Genomic DNA, 21,046 nt, shown 5'->3' on the forward strand with positions numbered 1-21,046 from the left:
CGTATGCACTCTCTTACCACTTCAAAAGTTATCTTTCCTCCCTTGGTATCCTGCTGTTCATTGATTTATCTCATTACACTGATGTAACACTCGGTAAAGCAACACACATCCTTTCATGTATTTATACCTGCTCCTGTATCTTGTACTTCATACATCCGATGAAGTGGGTTTTAGCCCACGAAAGCTTATGCCCAAATAAATGTGTTCGTCTCTAAGGTGCCACGAGGACTTCTCGCTTTTTTTCGTACTAGTTACTGTTATTGCTCTCATCTCCTCTTCCTCTTCTAACGTCTATTGTTCTGAAACCCACATACGGCCCGCCCGCCCGCGGGTCTAATGTCCCACACAAGATATCTGCATCTAGAAATCTCTCTGTCTAGGTTCCCCTGGTCAGCCCCGCCCCGCCCCCAGACCCTTTCTTACTGCGCCCGCCTGCACCGCGTCCCGTCAGCCAGCCCCCGACTCGCTTACCGCCGCACTTCCCGCGTTAAGGTGACGTGGGCGGCAGGGCCGGGCTAGTCGGAGCGACAGCGGCGCAAGATGGCGGCCACCACGGGCTCGGGTAAGCGGGGCTCGGGTAGCCGAGGCCGGGCCGGGGAGGAGGGGCTTGCCGCCGTAGGAAGGGGGGGCAGCTTGTACCGGAGGCGGGGGGTGACCGGCTTCGGCCCAGTGGGCTCCGTGAGCGGGGGTTCGCCGGCGGGGCGTGTCTGGGGCTGGAGGGGCGGCGGCTGGGGGCGCTAGGCCGGGGGCCCCAGCGTCAGGGGGCTGCTGCTGGAGGCCCCAGTCCTGGCGGGCGAGGTTCCGGGGGGCGGGGTTTAAGGCGCCTGTGGGGGGTGTAGGGATATCAGGGGGGAGGAGGGGCTGCCTCGTGTGCCAGGCTGTGTGTCCCGGGGGGGGGCGTTTTGGGGGGTGGTAGGCTGGAGGAGGGGTGCCGTGTGTGCCAGGCTGTGTGTCCCGGGGGGGGGCGTTTTGGGGGGTGGTACGCTGGAGGAGGGGCTGCCGTGTGTGCCCCTGGGGGGGGGAATGGCGTTCTGGGGGTGCCAGGCTGGAGGAGGGGTGCCTTGTGTGCCAGGCTGTGTCCCTGGGAGGGGGGCGTTTTGGGGGTGCTAGGCTGGAGGAGGGGCTGCCTTGTGTGCCAGGCTGTGTGTCCCTGGGGGGGGGCGTTTTGGGGGTGCTAGGCTGGAGGAGGGGCTGCCTTGTGTGCCAGGCTGTGTGTCCCCGGGGGGGGGGCGTTTTGGGGGTGCTAGGCTGGAGGAGGGGCTGCCTTGTGTGCCAGGCTGTGTGCCCCTGGGGGGGGAATGGCGTTCTGGGGGTGCCAGGCTGGAGGAGGGGTGCCTTGTGTGCCAGGCTGTGTGTCCCTGGGAGGGGGGCATTTTGGGGGTGCTAGGCTGGAGGAGGGGCTGCCTTGTGTGCCAGGCTGTGTGTCTGGGGAGGGCATTCTGGGGGTGTTAGGCTGAAGGAGGGGCTGCCTTGTGTGTCAGGATGAGGTGTCTGTGGGGCAGGGAAGGGTGTTCTGGGGGTGCCTTGTGTGCCAGGCTGTGTCCCTGGGGGGGAAAGGCGTTTTGGGGGTGCTAGGCTAGAGGAGGGGTGTCTTGTGTACCAGGAGGGGTGCCTTTTGGGGAGTAGAGTTCTGGGGGTACCAGGCTGTGGGATGTCAAGATGGTATGCCTGTGATAAAACCAGACTGGAGGAGAATGGGGATGCCTTGTTCCAAGTTGTGAGGATGTTCTTGGCTGTTTCTCCTTGATTCTCAACATGATTCCTCTTTCTCAAGCATTCAGTCCCACTCTTTTATCACTTCTGAGTATGATATTGTTCCCTGATTAACAGGGTTATTAGAGTAAACCTGATGTTACTAAGGGCGGGTATACATCAGGAATTTATATCGGCATAGCTACGTTGGTCAGCCTGTAAAAAAATCCATATCCCCCAAGAGACCTAGCTATGCTGACCAAATCCCCTGTGTAGACAGTGCTAGGTTGACCAGAGAATTCTTCTGTCAGCCTAGCTACCACCTCTTGAGGAGGTGGATTACCTACACTCATGGGAGATCCTCTCCTGTTGGCGTAGGTAGTTTCTACACTGGGGACTTGTCTACACTTAAGATGCTACAGTGGCACAGCTGCACCATGATGGTGCTTCAGTGTAGACACTACCTACACCGATGGGAGGGATTCTCACCTTTCCAAGAGACAGTAGCTATGTCAACAGAAGAATTCTTCCATCAATTTAGCACTGTCTATATGACGACTTAAGTCGATTTAGCTATGCCACTCAGTGGTGTGGAGTTTTCCCACCCCTGATTGAGCTAAAGTGAGCTAATGTTTTAGTGTAGATTAGGCCTGAAGTGCTACAGCAGCGCAGCCACAGTGGTTTAAGTATAAATATACTTTGAGACATGACAAATTACAGCACAGGATGGGGTGGGAGAAATGGAGGAAGGGAGATGTGTATTGGCTGAATTGAACTGAACCCTGTGTATCTGGGTGCAGTAAGAACAGCCATGAGTGAGACCAGATCTACACTAGGAAATTAGGTTGGTATAACTTCGTCGCTTAGGGGTTTAAAAAATCCACATGCTTGAGTGATGCAGCTAAATTGACATAACCCGCAGTGTAGACAGCTTCTCCCCTCAACATAGCTACCACTTCTCATGAAGGAGGAGTACCTATGTTGCATAGGTAGCACGTTCACTGAAGTGCTATATTGGTGCTGCTGCAGCATTTTAAGGTAGCTCAGCCCTTTGATTCACAGAAGCTGTATAAATTGACTTGGGGGAGAATGTTGAGTCAGCTGAAATCTCTGTGGGGAAACTCAAGAAGACATCTCTTTAGCAGTTCATAAAGGAAAAGCTGTCTATATTGTCATTGGTTATGCCTACCAGAATAATGTCTCTCTCCTGAGGTTGAACCTTTGATCCATTTGTCTGTTCTCACTTATCAGGTACTTATTTATCTCAATTCTGGGGTAAAAGTTTAAAATGAGGTTTCAGACACTGGCAACTGGATAACATAACAATGTGAGTTGGGCTCTGCTTTTTCTTTGTTGATGAAGCAATGACTTGCAGGTGCTACATATTTGAATACTTTTTTTTTCTGGCTAATGCTGTGTAGTGAGACCTGAAAACCCCCAAAATCATTTTGGTCACTTATTGGGCTAAAACTGGTATTGTCTAGATGAAATTAGATGTCTTTGTATTCACTTTTGCAGCACATAGCTCTTCACGGGGAGGGCTTGACCTAATGTCCTTTACAGGCCTAATATATTTCAAAGACTGAGGATTTTGTGGCTTTTAATTTTATTGTTAATCTAATTTGAAAGGCTAAACAAACTCTACCAGCATAATCTCTTACTGTAAATACTCTTTACATCCGTAACTAAATGCCTTATGTTAAAACTGAAAGAATATTCAAAATCTAGTAACAGATTCTACGGGCATTGTCTACTTAATTTCTTCAAGTTGAATAATAAAGTCAGTTTCACTTTCAGGTTCTTGCCCCAGTGTTCGGGTTTCAAATGTTGCATGAGAATAGTTGTTTTAAAATCTCTGTTGAAATGTAAAATTACACATCCATCCATTAATCACAGGACATTCCTCTTTGAAGTAGCAAATGAACAAATCTTAAGATCTTTCTCTTGGGATAGCGTATCTCCAAAGACAGTTTAAAGTTTATAAGAACAATGGTTGTAGAGAATCAAGATTTAAAGGGGGAAAACCTGGTGTTATAGCAACGCAATGGCTACTGCCATAAAGCTTGTATTTTATGGATCTGTATATAAAGTTCTCATAATCCTGATATCTCTGTTCTGCCACAAATGTGCGGTATATTTCAGGAGACCATGTTGGAACACTCAGTATAAAACATGAAACTGTGATATGACCTCATCAAGAAGAACAGGAGTACTTGTGGCACCTTAGAGACTAACAAATTTATTAGAGCATAAGCTTTCGTGGACTACAGCCCACTTCTTCGGATGCATATAGAATGGAACATATAATGAGGAGATATATATACACACATACAGAGAGAGCATAAACAGGTGGGAGTTGTCTTACCAACTCTGAGAGGCCAATTAATTAAGAAAAAAAAAAAAAAAAAAAAAAAAAAAACTTTTGAAGTGATAATCAAGCTAGCCGAGCTAGCTTGATTATCACTTCAAAAGTTTTTTTTTTTTTTTTTTTTTTTTCTTAATTAATTGGCCTCTCAGAGTTGGTAAGACAACTCCCACCTGTTTATGCTCTCTCTGTATGTGTGTATATATATCTCCTCATTATATGTTCCATTCTATATGCATCCGAAGAAGTGGGCTGTAGTCCACGAAAGCTTATGCTCTAATAAATTTGTTAGTCTCTAAGGTGCCACAAGTACTCCTGTTCTTCTTTTTGCGGATACAGACTAACACGGCTGTTACTCTGAAACATGACCTCATCAAGCTCTCTCATGTCACTTCATTCTGGCAGCCATATTTTCCCAATAATCCTTTGCAGCTGCTGACTTTTCAATTTATGTTTGTCTGGCAGAATAAGGCAGGTGGCTTTCTTTTGAAGCCAGTGCAGATCCATAAATTCACTGTTTGTGTGGACATGAGGGGATGTGCATGAAGAGATGCAGTAGGAGCTATGCAACCAACATTTCATGGAGACAAAGTCTAAAACTTTTCTTGGTACCTGGCTTCCACATGGCATGGCATTGCATTGTAGGCCAGACCTGAACAATCTTAACTAACCAGTAAAATGTGTTTTGATAATGGGCATGTATGTTGCTTCTTCTGGATCACGTTCTATCTCCATGTAATTCTAAAACAGGGGTGGGCAAACTTTTTGGTCCGAGAGCCATATCTGGATATGTAAATTGTATGGCAGGTCATGAATGCTCCCAAAATTGGGGTTGGGGTGTAGGAGGGAGTGAGGACTCTGGCTGGGGGTGCAGGCTCCGGGGTGGAGTCAGAAATGAGGAGTTCAGGGTGCGGGAGGGGGTTTCGGGTTGGGGCAGGAGCGGTGTGGGCTCTGGCTGGGGGTGCAGGCTCTGGGATGGGGCTGGGGATGAAGGGTTTGGGGTGCAAGAGGGTGCTCTGGGCTGGGACCGAGGGGTTTGGAGGGCAGAAGGGGGATTAGGGATGGGACACGGGGTGGGGGTGGCTTGGGGTGCAGGCCCTGGGCAGTGCTTACCTCAAGCAGCTTCCGGAAGCAGTGGCATGTCCCCCTCTGGCTCCTATGCAGCCGGACGGCTCTGCTGCGTGCTTCCCGCATCCACAGGTGCTGTCCCTGCAGCTCCAAATTGTCGTGATTCCCGGCTAATGTGAGCTGCAGGGGCGGTGCTTTGGGCGGGAACAGCGTACGGAGCAGAGCCCTCTAGCTACCCCGACGCGCAGGAGCCAGAGGGGGGGCATGCTGCTGCTTCTGGGAGCCATGTGGAGCAGCCCCGGACCCTGCTCCCTGGCTGGAGTGCGGGAGCGGGGCAAGCCCCAGACTCCGCTTCCCAGCGGGAGCTCGAGGACCAGATTAAAATGGCTGGTGGGCCAGATGGGGCCAGGGGGCCGTAGTTTGCTCACCCCTGTTCTAAAAGCTCTGCTTTATTGGCTCTTGTAGTATTGAGGTAATATATGGCTTGGGGGGTGGGGGGGGGGGAATGGTGCAGGAACTTTGCATGTCAGTGAAGAGCATGTGCTAACGGTCATGTTCAAGTTTAAATTGCTGCTGGTAGGATGTTGTGTACCTTAACTACTTTTGGCAAAAACTCTTAACATTGGTATGTAACTTTTTTAACATGGTATGGGAATCCTGAGACTTTTCCCTAACATCTAATTGTGGAACCTTAGAATATAGGCCATCAACTTAATTTAAATCTAACTTTGGGCTTTGTTCAGTTGGTAAATGAAGCAACTGATTGTTGCTGGTAATAGATCCTGCCATGTGACCAACAATGCAGTTTTTAGACTCATTTTCAGTAATGTTACAGTGATACTGTTGGTAATGTACACAGTTGATACCGGACGCTTCATAAGTGTAGTCTTAAGGGTACAACAAGGACCTGGGAAATGAGTCTCTTGGGGTTTTCTGTTTGTTTGTTTTTCCTTTTGATTTACCATGGGGCTTTTTTGGCAAGCAACTTATCAAAATCTACTTTACTAATAAGATATAATACTTGTTTCACAAATTCCTTTTGAGGTATGCATGTTTATTTGTAAAGCACTTGGATATTTTGAATGATATCTGTAGCATATAGTGTTTCAGTAAAAGAACTTAAGTGGCTGGGCTCCTCCTTTTTAACAAAAATACCCAATTTCTCATCTAAAGACAGCACTGTTCCAGAGGATTGGATGGTAGTAGTTGTACCTATATTTAAAAAAGGCTCCAGGGATGATTGAGAGAATTACAGACCAGTGAGCCTTACATCTACATCTAAGAAATAGATTGAAACAACAATTAAAAATTAAATAATAATGTTTCTGAAATATCTTGATACAATACGGTCTGACCAGTATGGTTTCTGCAAAGGAAGACACTCTTTTATATCTCAGAATTTTTTAAATGTGTGAATAAAGAATAACTGGTTGAACTTCTTATTTTTAGACTTGCAAAAGGCCTCTGACAAGGTCCCTCATAAGACACTACAGAAAAATCTAAGGAGTCATGAGAACAGCAAAGTGTTATAATGGATCAAAAACTAGCTATTACACAGAAAACACTGGGATTATATGGTCAACTTTCATCATAGCAAAAATTTAACAGCAAGGTACCTCAAGGTTCCATCTTAGGTCCAGTGTCATGTAGTAAACATATTAATGAAATGAGAAAGGTAACAATCTGCAGATAATAGAGTTACTTAGTCTAGTCAAGACCAGAGAGGACTGTGCAGCACTTCAGAGGGAGCTAACCAAACTAGGTGAATGGGCACCAAGATTGCATATGAAGTTCAGCATTGCTAAATACAAAATAATACACAGTGGAGGGAAACAAATAAACTACTCCTACACCTTACAAAGTTCTGATTTTCCCGAGTTACTACAGTTCGGGATTCTAGGCTTGGTTGCAGATGAGTTAAGGCAGTTAAGATCTTTGCCTAATATGCATCTATAGTTAAAATCAAAGTGTTAGGATGCATAAAGAATAGGCTGGAGAATAATATCGAAAATACTATGCCATCATATAAATCAATAGTGTGGCCTCATCTGGAGTACTGTGTGATATTCCTATCTCAAAAAAGCATTTTGCAGAGTTAGTGAAGGATGACAAGTGATATGGGGTGTGGAAAAATTCATATGAAGAGATTGAAAAGAAAGGAAATGAATAAGAGGGGACACAATAAATGTACATAAAAAAGGGGTGTGGAGAAGGTAGATTGGTAGCTTCTGTTCTTCCTGTCTCGTAACACAGGAACTAAGGTCCATTCAATTAAATCCAAAGATGGCAAATTCAAAATTGGTAAGAGTGGGTTTTTTGTGCAATGCATAACTGGCCTGTGGAATTCATTGACGCTGGATGTTGCTGATGCCAAGAAGTTAGTAAGATTCAAAAAGGGTTTAGACATGTATATGGATAACAAGAACAACCAGAATTATTATAGTTAATGCTAAGTGACTTTGAGCTTCATGGTTTAAGCCAAACTCTAACTACTAGAAAGCAAGATGAGATCTAGCATGGACAGCAAATTATCCCTCATCTGCCTACAGTAGGTTTTTTTTACAACTTCAGAAACATTTCGTGTTGGTTACTGAACTAGATGGACCTTGGGCTGATCCAGTATGGCAGTTCCTGTGTGCTTATAAGAAACCTGATATTAAACTGACACAGGATTTTAGCTAAAAATAAAGTTTTGTATCATATTTGCTCTAATCTGCTGGCGTGAACTTCCTGCTGTTTTAAATTAATCTTAATATCCAGATAACACTTGCATTTTATTTTATAATTGAGTACAAAAGGATCAGCTATTTAGAAGCTTTTTTAATCAAAGGGATTAATTTCAGAAATTCTAGCAGTACTAAAGGAAATTTTTTTTTTTTTGAAGGTGGAAGTTTGAGAGAGAATGTTGAACTCAACATCACCAATATTCTTGTCGCATATAAAAACAAATACTTTTGTCTCATAAGAGTTGGTGTAAATATTTTCCCCACAATATTAGTTTTGAATGACTTCCTTAGCCACATCAGCTACAATTTATTTTACTGTTATGGCTTGTTTCACAGCTTAAAAACTAAGAAACAATGTTGACATTGCAATTGTCTAATTTGTACCACAAAGTTTTCTTTAGTTTGAGACCTCTTTAATGGAAATGCAAGTCTCTGGAAGCCATTTTAGGGCTTGTGTACACTACAGGTTATTACGATATAACTTATGTCACTCAGGGGTGTCAGTAAGCCATCCCCGAATGACGTAAGCTACACCAACCCAAGCGCTGGTGTAGACAGCACTATGTCAGCGACTAGTGCCTCTCGGGGAGGTGCTTTTATTATGCCACCAGGAAAGCTGTCTTCCGTTGGCAGAGAGCGTCTTCACCAGACACGCTACAGCGGCGAGCTACACCGCTGTAGCGCTTCTAGTGTGGACTAGCCTTTAGTCTAATTTACAAGGAATGCACGTTAGTATAAAAGTATGCAACTAGCACTTTATCTTATTCAGAAGTATTTCATAGGGTTTGGGGGCTGGGTTAAATATCTCAGTACAAGTCAGTTTCTGTTGTCTTGTTTGAGTACAATGACATGTAAGGGCAACATATGAACTTTAAATTTCCTGGCTTCTTACAGTTTGTATCATAAGCAAAAGCCTTTAATTAAACGCGAAATATTGCATCACTTCCAAAGTATTCTGAGGACAAACTTCTGCATCTAAAAGAGTATTTAATTGTGTGATTGTTGGAAAACCTAGCATTTAAAAATACTTCCAAAGAAGAACTGCAAAAGAATACTTGGAGCAGATATAATTAAGGCTGTAATATCAAACATAACATGGAAAGTATTTTAAAACATTTTTTTCCTAGCTGTTTTGTGCATTTAGGTACAAAAGATAAGTTATGGTTGAAAGATGTGATTTCACTTAAGCTAGTTAAATCTGGAGTAATTACTGATGTCAAAGTTAAAATTGGTATGAGAGATCAGAATCTGATATGTTTCCTCTTTAAATTAGTTATGTAAAATTATCCTCGACAGAACAAGGACTTTTTTGTTAGAGTTCCTAATTACTGAAATGTATTAGCTATAAATTCTTGTGCTTTATTCCTTACAGTTGAGATAAATCCATATGTGCCAAAACTTGTATCTTAACTCCTCTGTAGAAAGAAAAGCTGCAGATGTAATCTTTCAGTGTCATGCCAATGTAAAGCTTACTCTTTACTCTGAAGGTTTGATTCTGTGCATATTGAAATCGATGGTAAAACTCCTTTTGACTTTCATGGTGCAGCATCTGTCCGTCAAAGTATTTTGACATTTCATTGTATCAGAACCTACTAGCGCTGCCAAAGTACTTTGGTGCTTCCAAAATGGACCCAGTTTTTGAAAAGGCTTTACCTCTGTAAAACATACTGTGCGCTTTAATTTGGTTGTACAAGTTCAGAAATTTCAGTTCTATAATTTAAATGATACCAGATTCAGAAGTTGGAAAAGCTCAGAAAAGCAGAGTAATGAACTTTACTTTTTTTGCTTCATCAAATATACATTTGTTTGTGACTTATTTGAACTACTTTAAGTGTTTTTAATTAAACTAAAAACACTTAAGTATCAAGGCTTTCTGTGCTCTAACTTTTAATACTGTACCTCAGACTGACAAGATGCAAGAGGTCTAACTAAGAGTTAACACATGCCCTGTTAATTTTTTGTACTTAAGTGGTTTGATAGGAGTTGAACTTTGGAATGTTTTTTAAGGCCTTTTGTCAAACTAGGACTTTAATATATCTGCCTGGAAGCATATTTTTCTTTCTTAATACAAAAATTATCTTAGATTCTGACTGACCGGATTTTTTCCTTTATCAATCTTCTACATCCTTAATTTATCCTGTTGTGCCTGGGGTCTGGCAGGTCATTGTTGGAAAGCAACTTAAAATCTGAGATGACTTGATAGATACTTACCAAGAATCAGTTTTAGGCTGCTGCTGCTGTTTGGTGGAATTCTGAGGCGCAAAGGCTCATGAAGAGGGTGCTGTATCACTTAGAACGCTAACTTCCTAACCATAAGGCTAGCAACTCTTCTTTAGGAACTTGAGATCTATAGAAATACGGCTTCTTCACTTGTGGCTGGCAAGTGGATTTTTTTTTTTCCAATCCCCACTGTAAAACTAAAAGTCCTTCATGGGATTTGTCAGAGCTAGTAAACAAAAGTCTAAGATTGGGGCCAGGTGTGTACAAATTTACTCAAGACTTAAAATTTATATCCAATTTATAAACCCGTGAAACTGGAGATTTACCATTCAGTGCTGCTATAGTTATGTCTCCAGCAGGTTCACTGTGGTAATCTTTCTACTTTTGCTCTTAAGTTTATACTATAATATATTTCTCTTTGGAATATTTCCATGAGGTCTGCAGGCAGTAAACTAAGATGATGTAGATTTTTCTCCTACCTTTTGTGTCATAATTTAAATGAAATTTGAAGCTGCTGCTCAGAGTATTCTGGGTTCATAAAGAATTGGCTAAATTAAAATTTATAATCTGAAGCCTGTTTTGGTGATGTAGTTATTCAAACTTGGACTAAACTACTTATTTCATCTGTATTCTGTTTTTGTACTGAAGGGCTCTTAAAGCAAACAGGTTTGTTTTATTGTTGTGTTGTCAGTCTCCATAACTACACTTAATAAAAAAATTATGCCAGTATTTGTCATATGTGGAAAATGTAGTTGACTCACTGAGTCAGCTGGTGTAGGAATACTCTTGTGTCATAGAACTTGCCCCGGGTTTAGCTTGCAAAAGTAACTTGGTAAATACTGAATATGCACAGAACAGATAAGAACATATTTTAGGATGTATGATTGGATAAGTTTTCTCTTCTTCCTACTCTTTCCTCATCCCCTGATTAAATTCACAAATTGATCTTCATCAATTTGTATGGGTTTTTTTAACTTCATTCAAGTACCAGGTTAGGACCAAACTTCCACAGATGCTGTATGCTTTAGCATGCAGACAGAAGATACCCTACCCTAGTACAGCCTGTACAAGGGCAAGACACTAATCCCCCCCCCACCCCCCCAAACAGGGGTTTTCCGGTTTTTTTATATAGTGTGAAATCAACATTTTGATAGTGCCTCATGGACCCACCACTTTGCAGTTGTGACACTTGCAATTAAAAAAATTCTGTAGCAGTAATCCTAAGTGTTTATTTTGAGGCTTTTTTTTTTTTTTCTCTTCATGTGATACAGCAGTTGGGAACAAGGAAGCCCTATGACCAGCCAGCTCTCTGTGGACCACCAGTGATCCACAGACTAGTTTAATTGCTACTCTACAATTTTTTATTTCTAGGACCCTTGCTATTCATTGCTCTGACTCATTCTGAATCAGAGTATTTGGAAGGGCCCTAAATCAATGTTGCTGTCTGTTCCCATGAGAACTTATATTTATATTATGCACACCTTCCCCCACACCTGATTAAGGTTTCAAAGTCAAGAACACTCAGGTTAGGAAATGACGGAGTTAATGTTGCCGTTTGAACTTTAGTTTGACTTTCCTGTGCATTTACATTATGCTAGTCTTTAATCAAATGATCACATACTGCTTTCTTCCCACAGGATTCCTGCCTTATTCAGTGCACAGACTTGATGGTGCTCACTGACTGGGTAGCTATTCAATATTTCCTTTTATCCTTGTCAGTATGTGGCTCCATGCCTTACCACAAACCATCCAAACCTTGCACTGAATACAGAACTAACTTCATCTTGGGCTCTTCTGTGGTGTCTACATATCTTAATGAATTATTTTCATAGCACCCAATGAGATGAGGTGGTGGTATTATCCCTGCTTTACAGATGGCAAGTTGAGGCAGAATGATATTAAGGCTAAATTTGTCAAGTGTCATAGTTTTAGATGCCCAATATGAGACCACTGATTTTTGTGTGTGTGTGTCCAGGTTACTTGGCATTCTTATGTCAGTTCAAAGGTTTGGATTTTTTTTTAATGTATATTGTAGTGTTTGAGGATTAGGACTTTGATTCCACAACAAAATCAGAATTGGCATTCAGTCCCTTTTAGGTTTTTAAGACACTTGAGAGAGACTTTAAAGACACTAAAGTTGTCCTACTCTAAGCACTCTCGTATGCAATGTGACAACCCTTCCAGGTTCTCAAGCAGTCAAAGGAGAGATTTTCAAGACTCTGGCTTTGCCTCTTTCCTCGTGTCATGTTTCTTGAGCACTAGATGAGCTTACTCATCACTGAGAACATTTTAGTCCCATAAACAGAATGTCTGTCTGTTTCTTCTATGATAACCAACAGGTGAGGCTGGAGAAGGGGACTAGGCATTCTCTTCAGTCATATTGCATGTTATGCAACTATTCAATAGTTAACCTTTTGGTGTTTCTGTGAACAAAAATTTCTTTAGAAGGTCAAGTGGAAAATAACTCCATTAGCGTTCTCTGTCCTATCAATGCATCTTTGTTTCTCTTAGGACTGTTCTTAAGCACGTACTGTGAGCAAATAAAAGAATATGACACAGACTAGGATTTATTCAGGATTCTTAATGGCTGTGGCTTGGTCTTAAAGGGAAAGTCACTTAGCCTCTCTGTGTCTTAGTTCCCCACCTCTGAAATGGTACTGATAATTCTTCCCTATCTCACAGGGGTGTTGTGGCACAAGTTTGTTAAAGATGGTGAGGTGCTCAGATGTTACAATATTGGAGGGCCCCTATAAGTACTTTAGCTAGATCTTGCACTGATGACGTCCACTACAATTAATTTCAAATTAACTTGTTTGTTACAAAACAGATTGATTTGCTACTTTTAAAAAGCTCTGGAAAGAGTAATAGATGTCTAGGCCCTTACAAAATGTTGTAGCTTCTACCTTTTATCTTCTAAATGAAATGGACATAAAGTAGGAAGACAGACTGTAAGGAAGCAGGAAGTAAATATACTGCTTACATCTCTGAATACACAGAGGTCCTCTTCCTCCTCTGGCTGCATGCACCAACGCAGAGCCTAGCTGCCTTGGCTCAATAGCATGATTTTTTTTTTTTGGTAAATGCAAAAGACTCCTTGTTTCCACTTATTTTTATATTTAACGTCTGCTCTTGTATCTTCCTCACACCATGAAAATACTGCCACTCAGAAATATTGCTGGTTCTCAAGGTTTTGGTCTAAATGTTTTGACATAGGATTATCAAAAGTAGCAGTCCAATTATCCAGTCTTGTATCACTGCCAGATACTCTCAGTTCAAAGTTTTTCTGATTCTTTTTAGGAGTAAAAGTTCCTCGTAATTTTCGACTGTTGGAAGAACTTGAAGAAGGTCAGAAAGGAGTAGGAGATGGTACAGTTAGCTGGGGTCTTGAAGATGATGAAGATATGACACTTACAAGATGGACAGGAATGATTATTGGGCCTCCAAGAGTAAGCATCAACTTTCAGATATAAATGCCAGCGTCACTCAACATTCTGCTTTCCTCTCCTTTTCTTTTTTCCCTCCCCTGCAGACATTCTCATTCATGTATCTGAGTGGGTACGTGTATGCAACCACATTCACTCGGCATATAAATTGGGGTTGATATGCCAATATATCTTTCTGCTTATGACTTTAAACAATGCTAATACCTGTTAATTGATTAGCTCTGCTACACAAGTGACGTTCACATTTACAGATTAATTTACACAGTAATTTTCTAGTGTCCTGTAGCCCTGAATTACAGCAAAGTCTCAAAGCCTGTAAGAATTAAATATGGAGCTAATACTGGTAATATCTCACTAGCCAGTCCTTATCTATTAACATATTCTGCCTTAGTTCAGTTCAGTTTTGGTCATCGCTTTAGGGAGTTTCTTGAGGATTTGGGGGGTGGGGGTTGGTATTTCTGTTGCAGCAAAACTGGCTTGCTCCTTTAAAGTTTCAGCTAACTCAGAAAACTCTTATTAGAATTTGAGGTTCTAGCCATAAACTAAATTGTGCTTTTGACTTTATCACCTGTCTTCCAATCTGTGTATTTAATATGCCTCACAGTGGCTTTTTATAATGCTACCATGCTCTTTACAGTAATACTGCAGCTGGAGAGTATCTGTCCTCCTGTTTAGAGAGGTTAGTAAAAAGGACATCTTGATGATAGCGGTACAGCTATGTTATCGCTATGTGTGAGACAAATAATTAGGCTTAGTGTTTCCATATCATTTGATATTTTCAAAGTACCTTACTTACTAACCTCATGGTCTTGCAGTCTGAAACCTACAGTGGTGACAAGCTTAGTATCTCATAGCTAGTCTAAAACATGGCTGGTATGATGGTTCTTCAGAGCTATGGTCCATGTGACTACACTCTGCCAGTAGTGGACAAATTGGACTAATTTTTTGGGCGGGAACTTTGTTGATGTCTCTACAGTGGGGTGAGCCCCTCTAGGCCCTACCATCTATGGAATGTCCCCATAGGTGACTCCTTATCAGTTAGTGATCAGCTTCTGCTGTGTCTCATGAGGCTTTATCCCTACTTTTTAACAATATGGAAGGATAATGTAACTATATGTTCTCATCCATATGTCAAATCCCTTTTTTAATCCTATTAAACTCTTGGCCTCTACTTTGCAGTAGTAAATTCCACATGTCACTTATGCATTGTGTGTATCTTAAAACAAAAACACACACAGAAACCTTCCTCATCGCTCTTAAATTGACTTGCGGCCTTCCAGTTTCACTGACTATTCCCTTGCTCTTTTACTATGGAAGAATAAATGTGAGTGCCTATTACCTTCACCATACCATTGCATTGTGATGTGTATATCATGTCTGGTCTCTGTCTCCTCTCTAAGTAATCCCAGTCTTTTCAACCCATCATTATATGGAAGCCTTCAGATGCTCTCATTGCCTATATCTGCACCTGTCTATTTGTAGCCACTTCTGAGATAGGGTGACTGAACTTAGTACTCCAGCTGAGGCTTTACCATTCAATTAGTGTAGACTTTGTTTTGACACTTCAGGTGTTCTGAGAGAAGCTCTTCCATGAAGATTTGGGGATAAATGATGTGCCAACCTCAATTTTGGCTGTAAATATTTTTATTGACTATAGACACTTATATGATCCCGTCTTTTAGTACTTGTCATTCAACAGTCTTGTATTAAACAAATATTTAAAAAGAGACTGAAATCTGTACACACTTGTGTGCTTTTACCATAGAAGTGTTGTCATGGGAGCAAAATACAGCGAAGTGATTCTAATGTCAGAATTGTGTAGGATAATCCAATCTGTCTAGAGGTGACAACTTTTTGCCTCAGTTCACAACTATCTTCTGTTTTTCACCTTTCCTGTCTGACACCTTTTAAAAAGATCTCTTCTACCAAAGTCATTAGAAAATCCTGCTCTGCATAACTGACCACTGGATGTCACTGTTGCATAGAAAGACAACTGCAAATGCATTTGTGTGTGTACCTGTCTATGAATACAGTGACTTTTACTTGAGTATCAAACTGGCAGGTTCTAGTTTACTAGTAACAGATATGTATATGCATCTGTGTCTTTACTCTAAATCTTGTAATAGATCATATCCCAGTACTTGCTGGCCACTTTCTCAATCTGTCCGTGGTCAAATTGCGCCATAATTGTGAAGAGATTGCACTTAAGCATGTATTTACATTGAAGAGAGCTCTCTCAATGTAAAATCCTAGCAGAGACAAGGCATAAGTATTTTTTACCTCCAATGTACCTACACACGAATGACCATACTGGGTCAGACCAATGGTCCATCTAGCCCAGTATCCTGTCTTCCATCAGTGGCCAATACCAGATTATTCAAAGGGAATGAACAGGACAATCATGAAGTGATCCATACCTTGTTGTCCAGTCCCAGCATCTGGCAGTCAGAGACTTAGGGACACCCTGAGCATGGGATTGCATCCCTTACCATCTTGGCTAATGGCTATTGATGGACCTGTCCTCCATGAACTTATCTAATTCTTTTTGAAATCCATTTGTAGTTTTGACCTTCACAACATCCCCTGACTGTGTATTGTGTGGAGTAGTTCTTCCTTTTGTTTGTACATCAAGGTTATTCCCCAGGTGGGGGGCATACAGTTGATTTCGGTTAGCCTGTGTAAAAGTAAAAACTGCCTGTGGCTTATCTCCAGTAGGATTTTACATAGAGAGCCCTCTGTGTAAAAACACACAGCATTATGTTTGTGAGTGCCCGTATGCTTGCATGACGACAGAACTTGTAGTTTTTTGAGCAATTCCCATCTTTTGGCATTCAGAGCCATGTTGACTCTGCAGGAATCTGTGCTCAGATTTCCCAGTCCAGAGACTTTCTGCTCTATCCAGGCCTCCCCGCTTTGTGTCCTTCTGTCATGCTCCCTTCATTGTTGCCTGTTACAGCTGGAATCCCTCCCTGACCCAGGCTACCATGTGGACACTTAAAACTCCTGTAGTTTCTAGTTATCTTCCCCCCACCACCACTCCATTAGTTGTCCTAATTCCTCTCCCCACTGTCTTAAATCGTCTTTAAAATTTGCAAAACAACAAGATATGTTCTTCAGTCCCTGTACATTTTATGTCCTCCTTTCCATATGTTTAGCTAGATTGTAAGTTCCTCAGGATAGGGACTGTCTTATGTCTGTAAGGCACCTAGCACAGTGTAATTGCTATGAAAAATAATAATCCTTTGATTCCTTGTCTGGGGATGGGGAGTGACCTGTGAATGTACTGCGATTCGGAGCATTCTCCTTATCTCCCCACAACTCTCACTTCAGTGAGTTATGAATATGGTGCAAAAATCGAGATCTAGCTATAGTATTTACAGTTAAATGTTTCCGATAAAATTTAAAAAATTACAGGCTTTTTGGGGTAAATTGGGTTTAAATAGGTGGCTAATATAAAGCATCGGTTTCATTTCCGAGGTGGCCTAGCCCATTGAACCTACAATTCAAAACTGCATATGCCTTTGAATTGCCTGGTATGAAACTGAAGTCTATGGAGAGATACTGGATTACTTTACTCCAAAATTAATCCCCAAGCAGGGATGTCGGTTGTATTCCATAATCTGATAAATAGATGATAATTTAAGTATTGGTGTGCAGTATGACAATGTTGGGCACTAAGTGAATTTTTTTGGCAATTTTCAGAGTGTAGTTTAGCAAATGTGGAAACATCCGCCATGTGTGTCACACTCAAACTTTGTGTCCCTGATGACTATTGTAATTAAGTGATTCTAATACTGCCTGACACAGATGTTCCTCTCTTCCAGACAATTTATGAAAACCGAATATACAGCCTTAAAATAGAATGTGGGCCTAAATATCCAGAAGCACCTCCATTTGTAAGATTTGTAACAAAAATTAATATGAATGGAGTAAATAGTTCTAATGGAGTGGTAAGTTGTTTTTTTATTTTTTTCCTGTTTGTTAACATGGTTTAAACATTGAGCGTTAATTTGAACCTACATCTTTACTCAGATGTTTAACAGAATACTTTGCTTTCTTTTTGAGTATTGGAAGAGGGGAGGTGTAAGGTAATTGTCATCAAATATGTTTCAGTAATTGAAAGATATTGCCAACAACTCCTCTCTTTTGCCTTAGCAGCACTCAGGTTGTTACACAGTATAAGCATTTATTAAGCTTGAAAGGAAACTAAACATATGTTAAGTTTTTCAAACTTGCTGGCAGTAACTTGATTAAAAACCACCGTATCTGATAGGCAGCTATATTTCTTGGACTCCGAGGACTGACAGGAGTGGTGTTTTTTGTCTATTTTTAGGTGGATCCCAGAGCCATATCAGTCCTAGCAAAATGGCAGAATTCTTATAGTATCAAAGTTGTTCTGCAAGAGCTTCGGCGTCTAATGATGTCTAAAGAAAATATGAAACTTCCTCAGCCACCTGAAGGACAATGTTACAGCAATTAATTTAAAAAAACAACAAATCCTGCCCCTTTATTCAATTTAAGCTGTCTTCATTTTCCACAGTAGTAAATTTTCTAGATGCATCTTGTAGACCTCAAAGTACTGGAAAGGAAGTTCCCATTCAAAGGAAGTTTATCTTGAGATACTGTAAATGATACTAATTTTTCATTTGAAATATAAGTTGTGCTATAACAAATAATCCTGTCATGTGTAACCACTGTCCACATAGTTGAACTTCTGGTACCAAGAAAAGTCTATTTAAATTTATTACTGTCAAGACCAGTGTGGCACATTTAATTCAACTGTGAAAACATATATCACACCATCACCTTGCTGTGTGTTTGGCCTGGGTTGTTGGGTTTTTTTGTTTTTTTTTTTCTTTCTCTGTCTTTTGCAATAGAGTTGAAGCTCAGGGCTATTTATTAGAATAGACACAAAGGTTTTAGCTTCCAGGACTATGCTGGGCTTTGTGGACTACTAATGGGGATGTGTGCTAACCTCAATCATCCCTCCCTTTGTGCTATCTCTAGTAAAGGCTGAATGTGACTGTGGTTGGTTTTATTTTTTAAGTCCTAGTAATCTAGGGCAGGCTTTCCTTCTTCCCTTTGGCCAAGGCACAGATTGTATTTCTCCTCCTGCCCCCCTCCCTTCTCCCTCAATAACATGGGCCTTGGGTGAGGGATTCAGGGTTTTTTCAATCTTTCCTCTCCCCCATCTTCCTAGAGAGGGTGCTGCTTTATTTTTGCCCCTTTTGTGACTCTTCTCCTTACCCCTGGCCAGTGGCCAGCAGGGGAAAGTGTTTGGGCAATCACCTGACCTGTCCCCTCATGCTTGTCATTTTGTTTTTGCAATGAATTTAGTCTTCACCAGCCTGGGAAACAAGAGTATCTATTCTGCTCGCAAACTTGGATCTCCCTTGCCCCCATGGCACTGCTGCCACACCGCCAAGCTGGCCATGGCTGATGTTATTAGATAGGCTTTTGACATGGTGAAAAGAGCAGTAATTTACCAGGAGTGCTTGGATTTGCTAGCTGCCAAACTTTAATGGGGAAACTCTGCGTGTAGAAATTCTAAACAAACACTCCAATTCAACCTGTCAAATTTTGGTGCTTCAAAATTGACCTGAGGATGTTAACTAATAAACAGTGCACTTACTTTTGACCCTTTTTAAAGACCTGACAATTAGAGACAAATCAACTTAGTGTAGACTTTGTTTTGACACTTCAGGTGTTGTGAGAGAAACTCTTCCATGAAGATTTGGGGATAAATGGTGTGCACAGCAGATTAGAGAGAGACCTTACTGGTAATGCTTCCTGGCAAATCACTGCCTTTTCTGACTTACTGTTTTGGACCACAAACTGCTGACATGTGGATGCAAGCTTAAATACAAACAACCTAGTGTGTCCTAAGTTTTATGACAAATTCAGTGTTTGTGTAAAAACCACACTTTAAAGCAGTGGCTATCAAGTCAATGAACAATTGATGTTTCCATTAACTCTTTTGAGGAAAATATTAGTTGTAAGGATTTAACATCCTCTGTGATTAAAGTTTAACATAACAGTATTCCATAAGCAGCCTTTTTATTGTATCAGACCATTGCCTGATTTTAATATAATAAAAAGTGTGCATTAATATGACAAAGCTTTAATTGTATTTATGTTTAGAATTTTGATCACTTAGGGAGATCTTGAAATGTTTTGGAGTATCTTGTTACAGACCATAATATGGTGGTCTGATTTAATAGTAAAATGTGAAAATTTTTGCGTATAACTTAATGTTGTGTGGTGAAAGAAACAACTGTCCTGATTTGGGTGTGCTGCTGCCTCCTTGAGAATACTTTGTAAAGGAGGATTTTACATGAGTCGCATCAGTGTGATGGTTTAGGTTAAAGCCAGACCCAAAATAATTAGTGTCTTTCCTGTGATGATCTTAAGGAACTGCTGAAATAGAAACTCCTTCAGACAGAAAACTTCTACCCTGGTGCCTACCAAGATGGCCTTATTTGTTGCAGTCCCTCTGAGAGAACGAAATCCAGGCGTTGCAGCCTGTTCTGTTCTTCTATCTGTGTAGCCACAAAAGGAAGAAAAGGTGAGGGCGACTCAAAACTGGAAAGTCAATTAGATTCATTCCCATCATAAGATTTTGTCCTGCTCTCTGTAATAGTGTATTCTGCAAAGCTGGATTTCTGTTCAGAACTTCATAACCCCTATTTTTATCTCTCTGTAATAGTGTATTCTGCAAAGCTGGATTTCTGTTCAGAACTTCATAACCCCTATTTTTATCTGGGATTTGGTATTTCTGGCTATGAAGAGAGCCTTTTTCGAAAGGGAAAAATTAGATATTGCTTGTGAATTCACCTTAAAGTCTTAGGGAACTGGACTCTTTTTGGGGGGGGGCAGGGGGCGCGGTGGGAGGTAGGATTGTGTGGGGGAAGGGGTTATGTTCATATGTGGAACTTACTGATGTGTTTTGGTTTGAAATACTCACCATATGGTGAAGCAGAAATTATCTTGTAAAATGTGGAGACAGTATTGGGACTAGTGCTACATCAGCTTGTAATGTCTATTTCAAAGACCTTGGCATCTAAAATGATTTTAAATGGAAAGCAGAAGGGTGGCTGATTATTGTGCTGCTTGACACCAGTACTGTTTTTTTAAGATTACCTTTGCAATATCCCATATAACATGGGCAAGGCTTAGTTGAGGGCCTTAATACTTTGAGTAATCGACTTTTCAAAACCCACAAACTTCTCTGACAACAGGTAGGATGTAAAGGTTAGGATATTCCAGATCCTGAACCCTGGTCCACACTAATTTTGAAATTGTGCTAGGAACAGCCATGCTTAAATATAATTTAAATCGTACTATCATGGAGACGAGTTGCTGAGGAAAGGATTTAATGTGTATTTAAAACCTTCATTGTGAGTATTTGACTTTTTTGAGATGCCAACAGAACACCATACCAGTATTCCAATCTGAGTCAAAGATGATCTGAACCCAGATCACTGAGATGTGTATCCACTGCAGATGAATTATAAATTGTCCTGGTACAACAG

The 21,046-nt window shown here is 41.2% G+C and overlaps 1 protein-coding gene across 2 annotated transcripts; it reads left to right on the forward strand.

Annotated features, from left to right (window-relative positions):
• The first annotated feature begins 459 nt into the window (after positions 1–459).
• On the forward strand, positions 460–19,625 carry UBE2V1 (ubiquitin conjugating enzyme E2 V1). Of its 2 annotated transcripts, none has more exons than XM_054045471.1 (4): positions 460–562; positions 13,369–13,517; positions 17,339–17,464; positions 17,848–19,625. In XM_054045471.1, the coding sequence occupies exons 1-4, from the start codon at positions 541–543 to the stop codon at positions 17,992–17,994; spliced, it is 444 nt and encodes a 147-aa protein (XP_053901446.1). In that variant the 5' UTR covers positions 460–540; the 3' UTR covers positions 17,995–19,625. The 2 variants fall into 2 exon arrangements, with proteins under 2 accessions (XP_053901446.1, XP_053901447.1); XM_054045472.1 differs by lacking the exon at positions 460–562 and adding an exon at positions 11,709–11,756.
• Positions 19,626–21,046: the final 1,421 nt, after the last annotated feature.

Source organism: Malaclemys terrapin, chromosome 12 (assembly GCF_027887155.1).
Source record: "Malaclemys terrapin pileata isolate rMalTer1 chromosome 12, rMalTer1.hap1, whole genome shotgun sequence".
Taxonomy (NCBI): domain Eukaryota; kingdom Metazoa; phylum Chordata; order Testudines; family Emydidae; genus Malaclemys; species Malaclemys terrapin.

What these genes read in the sequence shown, in the direction of transcription:
- UBE2V1 (XM_054045471.1), top strand. Translation starts at nt 541, where the DNA reads ATGGCGGCCACCACGGGCTCGG. An exon ending in TGATTATTGGGCCTCCAAGA is followed by an intron (nt 13,518 to 17,338) that starts GTAAGCATCAAC and finishes CCTCTCTTCCAG; the next exon opens with ACAATTTATGAAAACCGAAT. An exon ending in TAAATAGTTCTAATGGAGTG is followed by an intron (nt 17,465 to 17,847) that starts GTAAGTTGTTTT and finishes GTCTATTTTTAG; the next exon opens with GTGGATCCCAGAGCCATATC.